The sequence below is a fragment of the Polypterus senegalus genome, chromosome 7 (genome assembly GCF_016835505.1).
Source record: "Polypterus senegalus isolate Bchr_013 chromosome 7, ASM1683550v1, whole genome shotgun sequence".
Classification (NCBI taxonomy): Eukaryota; Metazoa; Chordata; class Cladistia; order Polypteriformes; family Polypteridae; genus Polypterus; species Polypterus senegalus.
The window spans coordinates 95,637,794-95,657,397 of NC_053160.1; the positions used below are offsets into that span (position 1 = coordinate 95,637,794).

General features: G+C 35.7%; 1 protein-coding gene across 1 annotated transcript in view; it reads right to left on the bottom strand.

Annotated features, from left to right (window-relative positions):
• The window catches only part of aldh7a1 (aldehyde dehydrogenase 7 family, member A1), a 56,581-nt gene that overhangs the window by 26,483 nt on the left and 10,494 nt on the right, over positions 1–19,604 (bottom strand). Inside the window, exons 8-12 of the mRNA XM_039759026.1 lie at positions 15,090–15,167; positions 10,916–11,013; positions 8,002–8,043; positions 7,709–7,803; positions 478–562 (exon numbers count right to left, since the gene is read on the bottom strand). Of these exons, the coding sequence (XP_039614960.1) occupies positions 478–562; positions 7,709–7,803; positions 8,002–8,043; positions 10,916–11,013; positions 15,090–15,167 (398 nt within the window). The remainder of the gene's footprint in view (positions 1–477; positions 563–7,708; positions 7,804–8,001; positions 8,044–10,915; positions 11,014–15,089; positions 15,168–19,604) is intronic.

The following is a 19,604-nucleotide window of genomic DNA, read 5'->3' on the forward strand; positions in this document are numbered from 1 at the left end:
TGCCATTGTGACATTGTTGACATATGTATTTCTTTTTTATTTTTCATTGTACATCATGATGTGTACTGTGATTCTATTTACTGGTATTTTTTTCAAACCACAGAGCCCCCAGTTAAAAGAGCATTCAGTTTTGTTAGTTCAATTGACTTCTACCTTGTTTAATGAGCTTCTCCTGATTGTCTGAAAATACCATTCTTTTATTCTATTAGTATTAAATTTTCTCCTTTTTATTACAAAATGCCATTAAACATTGAATGACTTTTATTATTGTATCATATTATTGTATCATTTTATTAACATTTTATTATTTTATTACTACTGTACTAAAAATATCATTTTCAGGCTTTTGTTAATAGGCAAATTCATATTTTAAAAATATAAATTTAATCTTTCAAATATTTATTATCACAAAATAAACACTATACGATGCCAAGGTTTAAAACATATGCTCTGTAAAAAACACAAATCAATACTTACAGTCCCAGGGATCACCAATTCTCACTTGCTTATAGGCCTTTGCTAACTTTTCTACCACCTCATCATGAATGCTTTCATGAAGAATCTTGAAAAACATGAGTAAACATTAATTATGGACTGTTTAGGTTCAACGGAAGAGATAAAAGTACATTTTTAGGATATCATTTGAAGTGCAGTACTTTAAAAACACTGTGTATCATCTGTTGCTATTGCAGTCAGTAGACACAACATGTTTTTCACTCTTAGTACTCGAATCAAATTAATTAGTCGGTACAGGGAGACAAAAAGGCATATTATATTTTGTCATAAGTAACATAACAGATAACATTCTAGTATGAAATTATGATACACATCTTGCTTTGTAGATATCTGATACAGAAGTCATGCAATTCTAAAGCTACTACTAAAGTTAGAATATTAAGTACAGACACCAAAAACTAACAATTGTTTGGAATAAACAAAGAGATAATTACTGTAAAATCTAAATATTGCCCGTATCATAATACATGAAAGGCTGCAGAGATGTGTTTCAAAATGGAGTGGGAATCTAGTATTTTTCAATTTCTACCAACAAAGGACTCAGTACAATTCATACTTTGTAATTACACTATCATAATGGGAAAAAATTAATTGATTTCATAATATTGTAAACCCTCCAAGGACTGATGGAATTAGGATTAGCAATATATTCTTGACACCTATGGGGACTCCAGGTTAACTAAAATATTACAATGTAAGCAAAAGTAACCATTTTAATGTATATACCTTGCACCCTGTAAAATTCACACATTTCGTCTCTTTCAGTTAAAAAAAAAAAAAAAAAAAAGAGAGAAAAAAACCAAAACTGTACAACCCACACATTTGGGGTCTTTTATTGAAAAGAATAAATATTACCAGAACACCTGAACAAATTAACCTGAAATGATAGTCTGCATACACAAATTACTGCATCTTTTGCAACTGTTAATTTCTTACAGTAAAAGTTAATCATTTACCCGAGTACCAGCGTTGCCTCAAATTACATTTTGTAATAACAATAAAATAAACAATTTTCTGTCTTTCTAATTCATATTTTGCTGCTGCTGAGGAATTTTGTTCTGTCAAGTTTGAAGCTCAGTGATACCTGCCACAAGCCAACTGCAAAACCGCAAAATTCACGTTACTAACCTGCCGCCTTAGCCACAAGATGAAATGGCCCCTAACTTGTGGGTACTGCACTTCTCACTCAAATGCTAATACTGATAACACAATATAAGCATGTGCTGTGCCTTTCTTTAAGTATACAAACATGGTCTTGTTTTCCCCCATTGAGCCCAATAGAAAATAACTAATATTTTTCTGACTTCCATTTTGTTACTATAACATCAGCTTTTTAAAAGAGTTTTTTCATCGGTACACATTTTATTTGCCAACAAGTAATTTTACACACAATCTGCGCCATAGCTGACTGCTCACTTAACATGCAATATTTTTATTTTGATTCAGCTGTAAAGGAGAACAGGAGAAAAAATTCATGTTAATTTCATAAGTCAGTCCTTGAATACCTACACCCATCCAAAGCACCGCCAAGTATTCAAATGGCTTATTTTGTTTAAGATGAGGTCAGTATGCTCTGTTGGCTATCATCTTTTTTTTTTTTTTTTTTTAAATATCTTTCCAATTAGCCCAGAACTAATTACAGTCTTTGATTTGTCCACTTTACTTTAAAATTTTTGTTAGGTATTATCAAGTTAATCATTCCCTGAAAAACACTCCCATTCTTTTGACAGACTATTTGTAAATGGCTCTAAATAAAAGTACTACGAGTAAATATTGCTAATGTAGCGCCATCAAGGTAGGGCTTGCCTGGAATATACAAAAATAACATATATGCATAACAGGTTACGAGCAAGGGTCAATGTTTATTGAACATGGTGAAACAGACACTTAATTATGTCCCCCATTTAGAGTGAAACAATCAATTAACAATTGTTCATTTTAACATTAACAGTTTGTCTTCAAAATACCACAGACAGTTAGTTACAAAGGCTGTTCAACTCATTCACTTGTGAGGATACTTTTATATATTAAGGCACCGTGACTCTTTACTAAAAGTAAGATGGATACAAAACAGGATGATTTTCTTTGGAGGGATATTTTGGACAAAATTTTATATGCCTTTCTTATGTTGAAGAATGGATTACATCATTTTGCACTTGCAGTAAACCCCTTTTGAGAAGTCCTAAATTTTCAGGGTTGCATTAGACCATGTTTTTTTTTTTCCCCCCACAATGCTTATCTTTTAAAGAACACTGCACAAGTCATAAACACTTCATGCTTTATGGACCCACTGTGAACAAAATAAACAAAAATACTGATCAGGAAACTATTAAAAAAAATCATGATGCAAATGTAAAATATATGCGTGTCTGGAATACTCAGAATATTGCAAATGGGCCCTATTCATAGAACAACGAATAGACTACAACCTACAGATATTCTGCAGCAATTAAAGTAAATTAAGCCTTGCAGGTTGAAAGAATCGATTTGTACGTGTCCCAACTTCTGATGGTTACTTAAAAACCCTCTGTCTGTCTTAAAGCAGAGCTGGAACATACTATTTAAATTTGAAGAAAGACTGGAAAAATTGAGGTGTTCTAAAACTTTTGACCTGTGGTGTATATGGGGAAAAATATTATAAAATATTTTCATATTAGTCTGTCCATGTCATGTCAGAATAAAAAAATCTTGGCTGTCTCTGGATCATGTTTACTAGTTAAGAGTTGTACTTGTACTTTGCTGTTTAATTGTCAAACAGTTGTACTAGTTGTGGAACACTATAGGACAGACACACATATTTCACTCAATACCATGATGGTGTTTAATAGATTAACACTAGAATTACCAGAGCCAACGAAAAAAACTTGTAAATCCGGCCCACCTTAAATCCCTTCGCACCACTCCGTCAGCCTCTTTTGTCTTGTAAATGTGTCGATAAGCTCAAGCAGCCTGCTATGTTTAAAATATGTTTCTGAATAAATGCATGCTAAGTTTTGCACAACTACTTTGTGTCTTATCTATGAACTGGGCGAACACCTGGAAAAGTGCAAAGTCCTGCAAGTAGGCAAAAAAAAATATCAATTATAAATACAAGATTGGCGACAAAGGATTTAGGGGTATATGTTGACGCCATATTTTTATCAACTAAGCAATACACATAATCAATTAAAAAGGCAACTAAAATGTTAGGCTATATCATAAAAACTGTTGAATTTAAGTCAAGGTTTATGCTCAAACTATATAATGCACTCGTAAGACTGCATCTGGAGTAGTGTGTGTAGTTCTGGCCGTCACAGTACAAGAAAGACAGCAGCACTTGAAGCTGTGAAGAGTAAAGTAAGGACTTAAGGACAAACCTTTTTATTCTTGAGCAGTGGAGACTGCATGGGGACCAAATCTAGGTATTTAAAATTCTCAAAAGGCATTGATAGAGTATATCCAGCAATAATCTTTCAGCTTAAGGGTGAATCACGTACTCGAGTACATCAGTGGAAATTAAAAGTGCTTTTAAAAATGAAGCCAAGAAGTACTTCTTTACGCAAAGAGTTGTGAGACTCTGGAACAAACTACCAAGACATGCAGTTGAGGCAGAAACACGGACAGGATGAGATACTGGGAGAGGCTTGATGGACTGAATGGTCTCCTCTTGTTTGTCAAACTTCTTATGTACACCACGTAAGCCGTTGGAGGTTTTGCATCATATAGGAATGAATTATAAATAAAAAGAGAATATACTTAAGCAAGAGATCAAGCGATTCAAAAGCCTGAAACCATCCAATAACACAAATGGTTCTGTTACCTGCTCAGCACCTCTTCACTCACAAGCTCATGAATAACATGCATTATTTCAAAAGAAATAACTTTTAGTTTAGGTACTCTCAAATATGTAGATGTCCCACCTGGTGTATGCAACAAGGCTTGTTTAGTACCAAAGTCGAAAGAATGTAGTATGTCCGTGGCAGTATGTCTTGCTTATGTGCCTGATGTCTCCCTTATAGTACACAGAGAGCTGCCATTCATCAATGACAGAATTGCAAAAAAGGCATCAATATCCACATGATATTAATGGTATTATGCAGCAACTGACACCTACAATTAGAAGTATCAACAATGCAGCATGGCAAGTATCCTGTTGAGCTGGAGAAGTAACCTGTGCTGAGTTGTTTAGAAACTATAAATATTTTAAAAGGAGTCTGGCTATGGCCCTCTTGATTCTACTAAATAAGTAATTTGCTGGTTTTGTACCCACTACAGTTTGTCGTCTCGAAATTGGTCACCTGACATTAAACAATACTAATCTCAAAATGCAAATTACCACTACCTGGGGCACAAGTAAGCTAGAGATGTATAGAGTTGAAGGTTAACACTAGAATTACCAGAGCCTACGAGAAAAATCGTAAATCCAGCCCACCTTAAATCCGTTCGCATCTCTCCGTCAGCGTCCTTTGTTCTGTAAATATCTCGATTAAGACAAGCAGCAAGCAGCCTGCTATTTCATCCCCCCACCGTTGCAGAAAGTTCACAAAGTTCTCCCAGATCATGCCTTGTTTGATTATTTGGGAGTGAAGTGCTGGAGTTTTAGAGTGGAAATAACATCGTTATTTGGAACACATGCATTTCATGTGTGTTCCGTTTCTACAGTAATCTGTGTAAACACATTGTTAAAACAGAAACTTTTTCATATTTTAGTAATAAATGTTACAAAATGTAGGCATAAACTATAGAATGTGTGAAGCCTGAATTCCAAAGATGAAATAAACATTTTCACAAAAGGTTCAAGGACAATACAACAGCTTCCGTGGTGTAATGGTAAGATTTGCTGACTTGTAATCAAGAGTCCCCGGTTTAATCCCAACTGCCTCCTATATTTGCCATTTTCAGTAGTGAGCTGCTCTTATTGTTAATATTATACAGTACACACATACATTTGGTTTGTGTCTGTTACAGACCATGTGCATTTATAGTACTGTACTTGTAAAAGTTGCTTTTTTTTTTTTCACCTTTATTCTCTCAGTCATGATACATACTACCGCCCTAGGGATCAAACTCTGTTAGTTTTTATTTGAAACTGGGAATAACTGTAGATGTGAGTAGTGTTTTGAGGCAGTGGAACTGGATATTCTCTGATCTGGAAGGATAAAAGCTGACACACAAACACTGGTGAATATGCCTTCTTCGTATCTCACCGTCACTTGATTTTTTTTATTCCGTTTTATTGAGTGTTCCTGCTCACGCAGAATTAGTATGCCTCTTATGGTTTACGATGTTAAAAAAAAAAAACAGACGTAGGTATATACGATATTTGGAATTATTCATTTTATGATCTTTTACGAGGTCAGTTTAGCGCTATATGCAATCATCAAATTCAAATTTTAACAGTTGTGACAAAGGTGCTATATAGGCGCCTGACGTGACACGTAAAAAAATAAACAAACTTTTATTTATCTTCAGCTGTGCGACACGTCTTCCCCGTGCCACACAGCCCAACACAGTCCCAAAACACACCTGCAACACCATGCACTCTTCTTCTCTCCTCTGCCACCACTCCTCCTAAAGCTCAGTCGTCCTCCTCCTCCCGACTCTGGCTCCTGAGTGGTGGTGGCTGGCCCTTTTTGTAACCCACCTGGAAGTGTTCCAGGTGCTTGACCACCTGACCCTAATTGCATCTCCGGGTGGGGCTGAAGATTGTCTCTTTCTTTCAGGTGTGTAATAGAAACCACAGCATAGAGAGAGAAGTGTGCGCATTGCAACAGGCACACATGTCGTAAATGTAGGAAGGACGGTCCTTGCGTGTGTATGAACTGTTAACATTTGAATTTGATGACTGTATATAGCACTGAACTGACCTCATAAAAGGTCATAAAATGAATAATTCCAAATATCATATATACCTACGTCTCCGTTTATTTTTTGACATCATAAACCACAAGGTGCATACTAATTCTGCGTAAGCAGGAACACTCAATAAAACTGAATAACAAAAATCAAGTGACGATGAGATATGAAGAAGGCATATTCACTAGCGTTTGTGTGTCAGCTTTTATCCCTCCAGATCAGACAATATCCAGTTCCACTGCCTCAAAACACTACTCACATCTGCAGTTACTCCCAGTTTCAAATAAAAACTAACACCATCGGATCCCTAGGGCAGTAGTATGTATCGTGACTGAGAGAATAAAAGTGGGGAGAAAAAAAAAAAAAAAGGTAACTTTTAAAATTACAGTACTATAAATGTACACGGTATGTTATAGACACAAACCAAATGTATGTGTGTACTGTAACAATAAGAGCAGCTCACTACTGAAAACAGCAAATATAGGAGGCAGTCGGGATCGAACTGGGGACTCTTGATTACAAGTCAGCAAATCTTACCGCTACACCACGGAAGCTGTTGTATCGTCCTTGAACCTTTTGTAAAAGCGTTTATTTGATCTTTGGACTTCAGGCTTCACACATTCTATAGTTTATGCCTACATTTTGTAACATTTATTACTAAAATATGAAAAAGTTTCTGTTTTAACAATGTGTTTACACAGATTACGGTAGAAACGGAACACACAAGAAATACATGTGTTTCAAATAATGATCTATTATTTCCACTCTAAAACTTCAGCACTTCACTCCCAGATAATCCAATAATGCATGAGCTGGGAGAACTTTGTGAACGTTCTACGACGATGGGGGGATGGAATAGCAGGCTGCTTGCTGCTTGTCTTAATCGGCACATTTACAGGACAAAAGACGCTGACTGAGAGGTGCGAACAGATTTAAAGTGGGCCTGATTTATGAGTTTTCTCGTAGGCTCTGGTAATTCTAGTGTTAATGATGTGTAGGAAGTACAAAGCATCTTCTAATGGCAGGTTGAAGAGAAGGTATGAAGAACACAGTGGACAAATGCTGAACATTATATAAAGGAAGGGTGCACAACCATGGAAGATACAGGATTATTAGATAAAATGAAAATTTACACAGGCATGCTAATCTTTCACATCTTCTGTTAGACATCTGTAGGGGAGGAATTACAACTGCTATAAGATCCAGTTCAAGATGGTAAAAAATACTGCCAAACTTTAAAAGCATCACTATATAATTCCTAGGCTATATCACCAAATGGTAAATTGTACCAGTCTTAAAATTAGATTTTTTTTTTTTTTTAAGAAATACAAATAAAATATGAAAAATGTGTTCCTACCAGTCTTCTGGTTGTAGTGCACCGCTGCCCAGCAGTTCCAACAGCAGCAAAAAGTGCTGAAGGGATTACTAAGCTCAAATCAGCATCTTCAAAAACTGTGAGAAAGACAATAAATTATTAAAATTCAAGCTTTACACTGCTATAAGTATATCGTGAGGTTTGAAATGGGCCTGTTCTGACACAGTTATTAAAATCTAAATGAAGCTGCACTTGCACACACAAAATGTGATAATGCAAATAAGATTATTAAATAATGGTAAAAATGAAAAACTGATCCATGTACAAAACATTACCTATTATAGCATTATTTCCACCAAGTTCAAGCAGCTGTCTTCCTAGAGAGAAGAGAAAATCAACTGAGTATAAATATACTGAAAACACACCAATAATTCCAAGTAACCAATTATAACTATTTACCTACTGTAACTGCAAAAGTCAAATAGTATAATCTGACATTTTTTGCATTGTCTATCTGTAATACAAAACTTTATAACTTAAAAAAAAAAAGTTAGTAGAAAATAATGTAGATGATCCATCATACAGTACAAAAATTCAGTGAGGATGTAGAGTGATTTACAACAGAACTAATTGGTCATCCTTGTCAGCAAACCACTTATTGAGAACCGAATCATTTTATGTAGGATTTCCATGTCAATAAACCCAAATATTGATTTTGACCAGCAATTGTTTTTGCAAGTTAGCACTTTCAATTGAAGAACTAACAGGTAGCTATCTTGGCAGCTAACTTGACTAAACAATTATAGGTAAAAGTAGAAACTGTTGCGCCAGATGGAGGATTTTAAGTACCACAGACCTTAATAATGAAGGTATTTTTGGGTTGAGGGGGGCTGAAGTTGATATATTGACAGAATAGTAATATTATTGCTGCTGTACTGGATAGTAGTAGTAGTAGTAGTAAAGCGGGAGCTAAATACAATAGTGTTCAAAGGTTTGCTATCACCCAAAAATGTCTGAGCTTTTTTAATAATAAATTGGTGCTTTTTATCAAGGTGCCATTAAATTAATTTTAAAAATATAGCCAATACATTTACTAATGTTGCACATTCCTAAAACTGCTAGAAATGAATGATTTACAATTTATTAATAGCATACGATTGCAAAGCCTCATGCAGGAAGGCGCTTCTGTTTGCAAAGCCTCATGCAGGAAGGCGCTTCTGTTAACACGTTCTTTGCTTTCCTCCACAGTACTTTCAAAATTGCTCTAAAAAAGATAATAATATCCATTTCTGATTGTTATCCCCAAATATTTAAAATGTTTTGATTTTATGAACGAAAAGCTATCCAATCTGGTATGAGATGCTAGAGAATTCACAGGGAAAAGCACATTTTTATTCAAATTAATTCTGAAACCAGCGATCTTGCTATAACTTGAAGAAATCGGAATTTGTGATATTCATATGGAATGATGCTTCTGGACTAGTATGAAGTAGTTTAACCCATGCAAATATATTGGTGCAACAAATGAATCTGTGCTATGTAGTAAATATATAATTTTGATAGTAAACAGGCTAAAGGTCAGCCTTTAATAAATCAAATTTGGTTTTGTGATATTACTGAGGGAAGTACTTGCATCATTTTGACTTTCGCTAGTATCCTAACACTGGTCTATATGATTCACTTTGTAGTAACTATTTTTCTTTGGAAAAACAGTTAATGCTTTGCAGAATATTTTAGGAAGAATTAAATTTTTTAGCATCTATGAATGCTTTTAATAAATCAAGCCTACATACTTAGAATATTGTTTATAAAATTCGACTGGGTAGAAATTTGGGCTTGCAGCTTTCCCACTTTGAAGTGAGTTTGTGACATCCTGTATATCTAAAAGTGTCATCGGTTTATTAAGTTTTTCTGCACTAAAAATATTGCTGTGGTATTTATATTTAAGCAAAGAATGTCTTTGCTTGTGTCTTACATTGAGAGGAATAGAATGACTTATAAAACTGTGTCTTTAACTGTTTAAAGTTATCTCTTTATGCTCCATTTAAAAATAACTTCAGTTTTTCTTGTTCTCAAGAGATTAAATTCTGATTCTAAAGCCAGTCCTTTCTGATAGAGAACCCCATCAGATCTTGGATACTCATGATCTACATATTCTAGAATCCTCTGTAACAGAAATATGTTTTTCCGTTCATTAAAGCAAACAAATTGACTTTATTTGCATTATAAGGAACTGGCATTCCCAAAGTTCAATTCTGGGTTCAAAAATGGCCAAAAAGAAACAGATTGCCCAAGAAACACATGAGTCTTTTGTTATTATGTAAATTGAAATTATTCCATGTGAGAAATGCCCAAGAAAATGAATAATTAATATAAAAGGTGTCCATTACTGTTTTGAGAGAACAGACCGTACTGGATCTAACCGGGTTATTAAAAGAAGCATGAGGCTATTCACATGAAATTCTCACCAGACATTGGTATTAATTGAAGAAATCCAGAAATATACAGAATTCACAACATTAAAGACCATAAATAAAGGTATGTATAATAAAGTGGAATGATACAGAGGAAAAGTATTGAACATGCTAAGAAAATGATGCATTCAACACTTATTTCCGCCATTGTAGATATTGTAGCGTGCGGCCGGGGCCCTTGCCTGGCTAGGATGCCTCCACGCTGGAAGGTCTGGGGGAGCAAGCATGTCCAGAGTGTTACCTTCCCCAGAGCACTTGGTAGCAGCCCCCATGTGTGGCAGTGGTGTCTTAGACTCCCACAGGGCTCCATGGGATTTGGAGTTTGGTGCAGCCCTGTTGGGGGATCTGCTGAGCCCTTATGGGTGCCCCCAGAAGTGCTGCCGGAAATAGGTTATCAAGCACCTGAAGCACTTCTGGGTACGTTACAAAAGGAGCCAGCAGCTACTACTCAAGGAGCCAGAGTTGGGAAAAGGGAGACAAAGCTTGACCAAAAGAATGGAGGGGAAAAATCGAAAGAAAAGAAGTATTGTGTTTGTGCTGCGAGAGTGTGCTGGGCTTATGGGAAACAAGGAAGGCGTTTCTCAAGAGGAAAAAGAAAAAAAAAAATAAATAAAACGTGTGGATTGAACTTGTGTCCTGCATCTGTCTTTGTCGGGTTTGGGTGGCACTGTGCCCTCTGCAGGCAACAGCAATATGCAAACAAAAAAGTCAACGGATACACAGAGCTGTTTTATGCACATCAAGTGATGTTTAACTACTGTACTTTGCAACTTACCAAATCTTTCTTGTACCATTAAGGCCACCTGTTTCCCTATACTAGTACTGCCCGTGAAGGAAACTAGATCCACTCGCTCATCCTTTGCAAGAGCAGTGCTAAATAGAAATACAGGAGTGGATTGCAAGTCCAAAGATAAAAAGGGAAGACAGAGAGAGACAGACAACAAAAAAAAAAAAAAAAAAAATGTTGTTAATAATTGACTTCAAATGGAATGGCAGTTTGTGATGTACACTGTCAATATTTTATCCAAAATGCTACATAAATACAACAGTAATTTTTATTATTCATATTATTACAGTAAGTGACAGAAGTGAATCATTGATGCTAAAACAATTTCATGGGCAAATGGTGCATTAATTTGTAGTGCAGAAAGAATTTAGAAACAAGAGTACTACTGTAGAACACTGGAATATAATGTGCTTCAGGACTTTTTTATTGAATTTATTAAAAACAACATTCCATACAAACCAGTTAAACTTAACAAAACAAAACTAAATTTAACCACTACCCAAGAGAAAGAGGAAGACCAACAGCCAAAATAAAACTTTAAGAGTGGAAAAGAGTGAAGAGAATCATTTTCCTCAATATAAAAGCCTATTCTAAAATGTTATTGATTAGATCCTGCCAGGTTTTAAATAAAGTTTTGAACAGATCCTCTAAGTCAGAATATGATTTTTTTTATAATTTGTATATAACATCAGTTACCCACTGACTTAAAACAGGAGAGCTACGATACTTTCAGTTGAGAAGGATACGTCTATGTACTAATAGTGAAGTAAAGGCAATTACAGTTTGTTTGTCCTTCTCCACTTTAAGCCCATCTTGGAGTATACCAAACACATCTGTTAATGGGTTAGGAGTGATTGTGACATCAAGGCTGTCTGATAGGAATTTAAAAATACAGGTCCAAAATGATGTTAATTTGTGTACATCCAAAACATATAGCCCATTGAGGCCGGAGCTCAACTGCAACATTTACAGGTTGGATCTTGCCCTGGAAACATTTTGGACAATTTTAAAGGAGACAGATATGCTTAACAAAATATTTTAAGTTGAATAACTGTATGCTTTGCTTTGCACATATGGAGCTAGAGTGAATTGTGTGCATGGCTGTCTTCCATTCCTTTTCTGAAATGTTGAGCAAGAGATCATTTTCCCACTGTACTCTGGGATTTTTGAAAGGAAGGGACTTTAAAATGTTTTTATATATTATAGAAATGCTGTCTGAGTCCTCAAGACTGAGCAATATTTCTTCAAGAACAGAAATTGGTGGGAGATAAGGAAAACTGAGCAGATTTTGTTTAGCAAATTTTCTACTTTGGAAATAGTGGAAAAAATGTGTTGATGGGAAGCTTAATTTGGAGTGTAATTGTTCATAGGATGGAAAGAAGTTATCTATGTACAAATCTCTAAGTGATTTAATTCCGTACATTTCATTAAGTTAGCTCCCCTTTTATTAGCAATATTTATAGAAGTCAGAGACAATAAAATTCTACCTCAATCTTTTCGTCAAGTTTAATTACTATGTTTCCTAAGAAAAATAAGGACTTATTACAATGTGCATCATACAGACCAATCTCACTTCTGAATAATGATGTTAAGATACTCTCCAAAGTTCTAGCTAGAAGAATTGAGAAAGTACTTCCATCAGAAATATCACAAGACCAAACTGGATTTATTAAAGGCAGACACTTAGCTTCTAATCTTTGACACCTGTTTAATGTGTGGGACTACTTCTTCATCACATTGCACAAATTTGGATTTGACCCAAACAGATGTATACAGTAGTTTGATTCATGCACCAATCCAGAAGCTTCAGTTTTAAATAACATTATTTCAGACTAGTACATGGCACTAGACAAGGATGTCCCCCTGTCACCACTGCTATTTGCAATCGCCATTGGCTCTTCATTTCCGAAATGCTTCTGAGATAAAGGGGATTATCAGAGGACTTGAACAGAAAAAAAATCACTATATGCAGATGATATTGCACTATATTATGTATCAGATGCACAAAATACTGTGCTTGTAGTCCTAACATCACTAGCAGAATTTCAAAACATATCCAGACTCCAAATTAATTTGAAAAAAAGTGTGCTTTTTCCAGTGAATTCTCTAGCACACAACATTAGATTGGGCACCTTATCTTTTATCATCACAGATCAGTTTTAATACCTAGGGGTAAACATCACAAGTAAACAAAGCTCTTTATCAACAAGATTTTACTGTCTGCGTGAAAAACCTAAACAAGACTTGAACATATACTCTACCCTCCATCTCACTTTAGTAGGGAGAATTAACACTGTCAAGATGAATATACTTCCTAAGTTTCTTTTTCTATTTCAAAGCATCCCCATATACATTAACAAATCATTTTTTAAGAAATAAGATTCAATCATGACCTCATTTGTTTGGAATTCAAAACATCCACGCATCCTAAGGGCAACTCTATGAAGACCTAAAGCAGAAGGTGGCATGACTCTACCTAACTTTCAGTTTTATTACTGGGCAGCAAATATACAAGCTATAAAAACCTGGACATTGACACAAATAGATGAACACATGCAGACTTGGTGTGCAATGGAAATAAAATCCTACAGTACTTATTTATATTCCTTGCTTTGTGCCCCAGTAAATACAAGTTATTGTCAATATACTAACAACCCAATTGTCCTTCATTCACTCAGAATATGGAACCAATATAGGAAGCACTTCAAGACAGAGAAGCTTTTATCTACAAAATAACCTCCTTTTTCCGCCCTGTCAAACTTACACAGTCTTTAATGTTTTGGATTAAATCACTTAGACATTTGTGTTTCATAACTCTTAAGCGTCATTCATGTTAACATTAACATTATGAAAAGTTATACATATCTTTTCATAAAGGTGGATTGTAACATTCTATTTTGGGGGAAGTATATACAGAACATGGTAAGAATTGATCAGAGACATTACAGAAGCCTTGAAAACAGTTGGTTTAACCGGTAATGATGACTGGCAGTTAAAAGTTTAAGGATGGGAATATGGAATATAACAAAGTGAAATGTTAAAAAAAAAATAGTAAAAGAAGCGGAAAAGCGCAAGGAAATGCTAGGAATATCTTGAAATAAAAAAAGAAGGGGAATGACATGATAACTCTATATAAAAAGGATGTACCCTTAGATTATTGCAGAAAAGGATTCATTTTATTAGTAAAGAGATTCCATCTATTCAGGACATATTCCAACATCTCAATTGTACTAATGATGAAGAATGTCACTTTAATTGCTCAGTTTTTTTCACTTGCTCTATATTTGAAAAGAACTATCAAGAAATTATGCTGGGGAAATGAGAAGGGCAAGCATCTTAAAAACCCTTATGTCACATGAAATTTTAACTAAACATATTTATAGCATCCATTCATTCCTTCACCATCTTAATGAAATACATTACAGACTTAGGAAAGGTGCTATATAAATTAATTAGTGAACAAAAACCTATGTTTACAATTCTAGACTGAACTGTCCAAGAACAGGAGGCCCTCATAATCTCCTACCGCACACATAACAAAGTGTGCACATGATTAAACATCTAGTGTTTAAGGATATTTAAGTTAGTCATTTGCCCAATGTAGTACAGTAGACAAAAATTATTACTGTATTCAAAAAGCTGAAAATTGTCCACTTTAATATATTTTAGGGGAAGTACTCTCAAATGTTATGAAAAAATATTATCTAAATATTATCTATAGCTAGTATTTCAAAGATTTTTTTTAATTAATCCACATACTGTATTTAATGAAGATACCTCTTGAAAAATCAACTACAACATAAAATAGAATTACATGAGACTAAGGTACATAAATAAACATTACTACACACACTAATGCCATTTAAGAGAAAGATAGAATTTTATTTACATTTATTGTTGTCAAAGTACTTAAAATATCAATTGGACAAATAAATGAAATTAACTGCTTTTGCCAAACGTATGCAATTTTGACTGTGTCTTAAAGACACAGAACATTTTACAATGGAGCAAAAAGATAAAAACCACCACATTTTTCAGGAACGTTCCCTGAAATGAAGCAATGTAGGAAAAATAATAGGCACCTCTACTATTTATTTTTAAAATGAAATAGATTGAAAGAAAAATACAGGCACACTTCACTGTTAACAATACCTGGACTCACCCAATGTCAGCGCCTCCACAAGTCATCGAACAAATAGCACCTGGAAGTTTGTTTTCTTCCAAAACATCTGCAACTATTCTGAACATAAAATATTTAAGATAAATCTTTGTTTAATGAAAAGAAAGAAAATGATTTCAACAACATAAAAAGCAGCACCATATACAAAAAATAAATAAAATAAACACATTAAGCCTCATCTTTAAGAAATGTCAAACCACTTCTTAAAAAAATCATCATATTACAAGTAAGCTAAAAAGTGCATTTTTTTAACTTTAGTATCAACAATCTTCAATATGAGTATGACTAATTATTTGGAACTGTTTAAATAAAAGTAACTTGCATATCCCTTTGGCTCAATGGCCAAGTCCTTTAAAAAAGCATTTTAAAAACAGACTAGGTTTACAGTTTAAAAATGTTACTAAAATGCTGTGAAAATCTCATGACTATTTGATCAGATGATAAGCATCACTTGAGTAAAATGACATATGACAAATGGCACAGCAACACTACTGATGTGTAGTCTATTTTGGCATAGCAAGAAGGACACATTCATAGCAAGGTGAACATCTCCAAAGTCACTTTATTAACACACATACCAAAAAAAGATTGTGGTGAAAAGGCTAAAAATCAGTGAATTTAATAATGTAACACTACTGACAAATAGCCTTCATTTCAGTAGGACAACAAGGCAGAAATCTATGCAAAACTCAACAACTAACAACAGACAAGCAGACTGAATTCTTCAAGAAAAGTTAAATAAACGGGTAGAATGGTAAGTTATAAACACGTAGCAACTAAAGTAAGGTGCATTTCCCATCTGCTAAAATCACAATTAATCATTGCTAGGTAATATTCTTCTTGGCCCACAGACTGGGCACCACACCAGGTAACCAAACCATACTGCAATAAATGAGTCAACCCTCAATAAAATCTGATGTTCTCTTTAGCTGAAACACACACAAATGTTAGGAACACTATAAATCCAAACAAGAATTTTGTAGCTTGGACCTGAAGAGTGAAAGACAGGCTATAATAGCTTTTTTTAACCCCAATGACTACATTTTAAAAGAATATAACTTGTTACTTTATACACCCCACTGCATCCAGTCTATAGATTTTTCATACAGATTGGATTTTCACATTTTACAGGAAACTGAACTGCTCTGTTTGAAAGACTATAAACTTCTGAAGAACATAATAGTTAAAATTTGAACCCCTGTTACCAGCACAGAAAGATTTTCAGAGGGTTAATATGTAAAATGTGTTTGTTTCATTTAGAAACACTTAAACAGTGCATGCAACAGAAAAACAAAAAGTAAATGGAAATTAATAATTGCAGTACTGGTTTAATTATCCCCAAAACAGATTAAACTTAGACCAGACAGACCTAAAGATGATTTCCACATCTTTCAAAAATAGCTTGCATAGCAACTTGGCTGGTTTTGGTTTAACCTTGAAGGTGAGTAGTAACAGATTACACAAAGATCAACAGCACTTCACTTCAGTACTTCAAAAGTCAACAGTCTTCAAATAGTAACGGAGACCCACAATGGCTGCATGTTTTCCTTTCAACCAATTTCTTAAATTAGAACACATTTATTTACTACTAAAGCAATATGTTTTTGGGCTTAATTTTAGTTATCTTGCCTGTTACAATCCAGAACCCTTAACTGCCTGTTGAAGGTTTTAGCAGCTGCATTAAGGTTTTAATTGTTGCCTGCTTTCTTAACTAGACAACCAGTAGCTCTCCAGCTAACATGCTTCCTTTTAAACCTGTGCATATGCATCATGAAGTATCCAATTTAAAAAATGTTTAGAAATAAACGAGAAGGGATTTGGAAGGACAGTTTAGTTTAAATCTATTCTGGTCCATAAAACACATGGATAATTTTCTTAGAGAAAGAAACTCTATAGTGCAATTAAAGTTCTCTCAGATGAATGAACGTACTAACATGCCAAGTAGTTAAATACCAACTTTCATTATCAGCATAGTCTTCTAATTAGGAAACTAGTTGGAAGGAAAACCTACAGCCACTGCAGCCCTCCAGGACCATGATTTAGGAGTCCTGGTCTATGGGGTGTTACTAATTTCTAATGAGCTTGAAATCAGTCACTGCAGAGTACCACTATATCATCTACAAATGAAGAATATTCCACATCAAAAAGTATCTACCTAAAAAAAGGATGTGTCATAAAAAACTTGGTTTAAGAAATTAATAAAAAATGGTTTATTATAGTCTTTAAGATGGTAACATAACAACTGCATCTAGAAGAATTTAATCTATCCTAAAACCAATTCTCATAACAAAAATAAAAAAGAAAGAAATATGTACTTGTATTGTGCATACTTTGATCGCAATATACAGTTGTTCATCTGCACTGATCTGCCCCTCTCTCTGACCGAAGGTGCTAAGGTGTTTAAAAAGAAAAAAAAAGTTCACAAAGCAACTGTATTTTAGTTTAACTTGAGAAAAGAAAAGCTAACCAAGGGCCACCCTTGAAACCTTGCTATGCTGAAGCTTCTTACAGAAGTTACATTATATACTCAGCAAAAAAAGAAACGTCCTCTGATTTTCAACTGTTTTTACTTTCAGTAAACTTAATGTGTAAATATTTGTATGAACAGTCAACACCATAAGACATAAACTAAAAATGTTTCACAATGTGTCCCTGAATAAAGGGAGGCTCAAAATCAAAAGTACCAGTCAGTATCTGGTGTGGCCACCAGCTGCTTGAAGTACTGCAGTGCATCTCCTCCTCATGGACTGGACCAGATTTGTCAGTTCTTGCTGTGAGATCTTACCCCACTCTTCCTCCAAGGCACCTGCAAATTCATGGACATTTCTGGGGGGAATGGCCCTAGCCCTCACCCTGCGATCCAACAGGTCCCAGACGTGCTCAATTCCTTCGACGATAAACACGAATCCGTCCATCACCCCTGGTGAGACAAAACCGTGACTCATCAGTGAAGAGCACCTTTTGCCACTCCTGTCTGGTCCAGCGAAGGTGGGTTTGTGCCCATAGGCGGCGTTGTTGCTGGTGATGTCTGGTAAGGACCTGCCTTACAACAGGCCTACACGCCCTCAGTCCAGCCTCTCTCAGCCTATTGCGGACAGTCTGAGCACTGATGGAGGGATTGTGTGTTCCTGGTGTGACGGGCAGTTGTTGTGGCCATCCTGTACGTTCACGCAGGTGTGATATTCGGATGTACCGATCCTGTGCAGGTGTTGTTACACGTGGTCTTCCACTGCGAGGATGATCAGATGTCCTTCCTGTCTCCCTGTAACGCTGTCTTAGCCGTCTCACAGTACGGACATTGCAATTTATTGCCCTAACCACATCAGCAGTCCTCATGCCTCCCTGCAGCATGCCTAATGCACATTCACGCAGATGAGCAGGGACCCTGGGCATCTTTCTTTGGGTGTTTTTCAGTCGGTAGACAAGTCTCTTTAGTGTCCTGCGTTTTTAGAACTGTGACCTTAAATGCCTACTTTCTGTAAGCTGTTAAGGTCTTAACGACCATTCCACAGGTGCATGTTAATTAATTGATTATGGTTAATTGAACATGCATGGAAAACATTGTTTAAACCCTTTACAATGAAGATCTGTAAAGTTATTTGGATTTTTAAAACATTATTGTTGAAATACACAGTCCTGAAAAAGGGACATTTCTTTTTTTGCCGAGTATATATAAACATATATACGTGGAAGTGTGTGTGTCTGTTCAGCCCGGAAGTGAGAGGTACAGTCAGGGTAAAGGCTCCACCCCCGAGGAAACAGACAACTCGCTTAGCCACTAATATCACAAGTAAGGTCAGCAAATCAGCACAAACGAAACCTCAGAAGAAAGACAAGGTCACTTAGCCAGTATACCTTTTACTTAAACTCCCCCTGCTAATGCAAAAGTGATGCGAACATGTCAGCAAATTGAATCGACCTAGGAGAGCTAGAGTAGTTTGTAGGATCCTGGGCTTTTCACAGCACGGGCTTACACAGTTAGCATGTTTTTATATATATATATATATATATATATATATATATATATATATATATATATATATATATATATATATATATATATATATATATATACACACACACATACACATATACAGGTAGTCCCCAGGTTACGGACATCTGACCTACGACATACAAACGGGCCGCAGCTGTGACGCATGCGCCTCAGTAACTGCCGCTCCATCATCTTCAGCCTGGGGACACTGCAAGTGGTGGCTATGGGGTGGGGGGGGCGTAGTGTTCCTTGGGCAGCTCCCAGCGGCAAACGGTTTCACTGCCTGCCCACCACACATGGCTACCCTGTTTGTTCTCGGTGGTAGCTGGTAATGCTGCAAGCGGTAACCCGGTTGTGGATGAACGGAAGCCATTGAGGGTGAACAAGGCGGCGGGGGGTAGCATTGTATCGTGCATCGGATGGCTGCCTATTGAATGGGGGAGATTCACTACCCGCCTTTGGCCGTACCGTGTTCGTTCTCTGGGGGCGGATGCTGCAGGCAG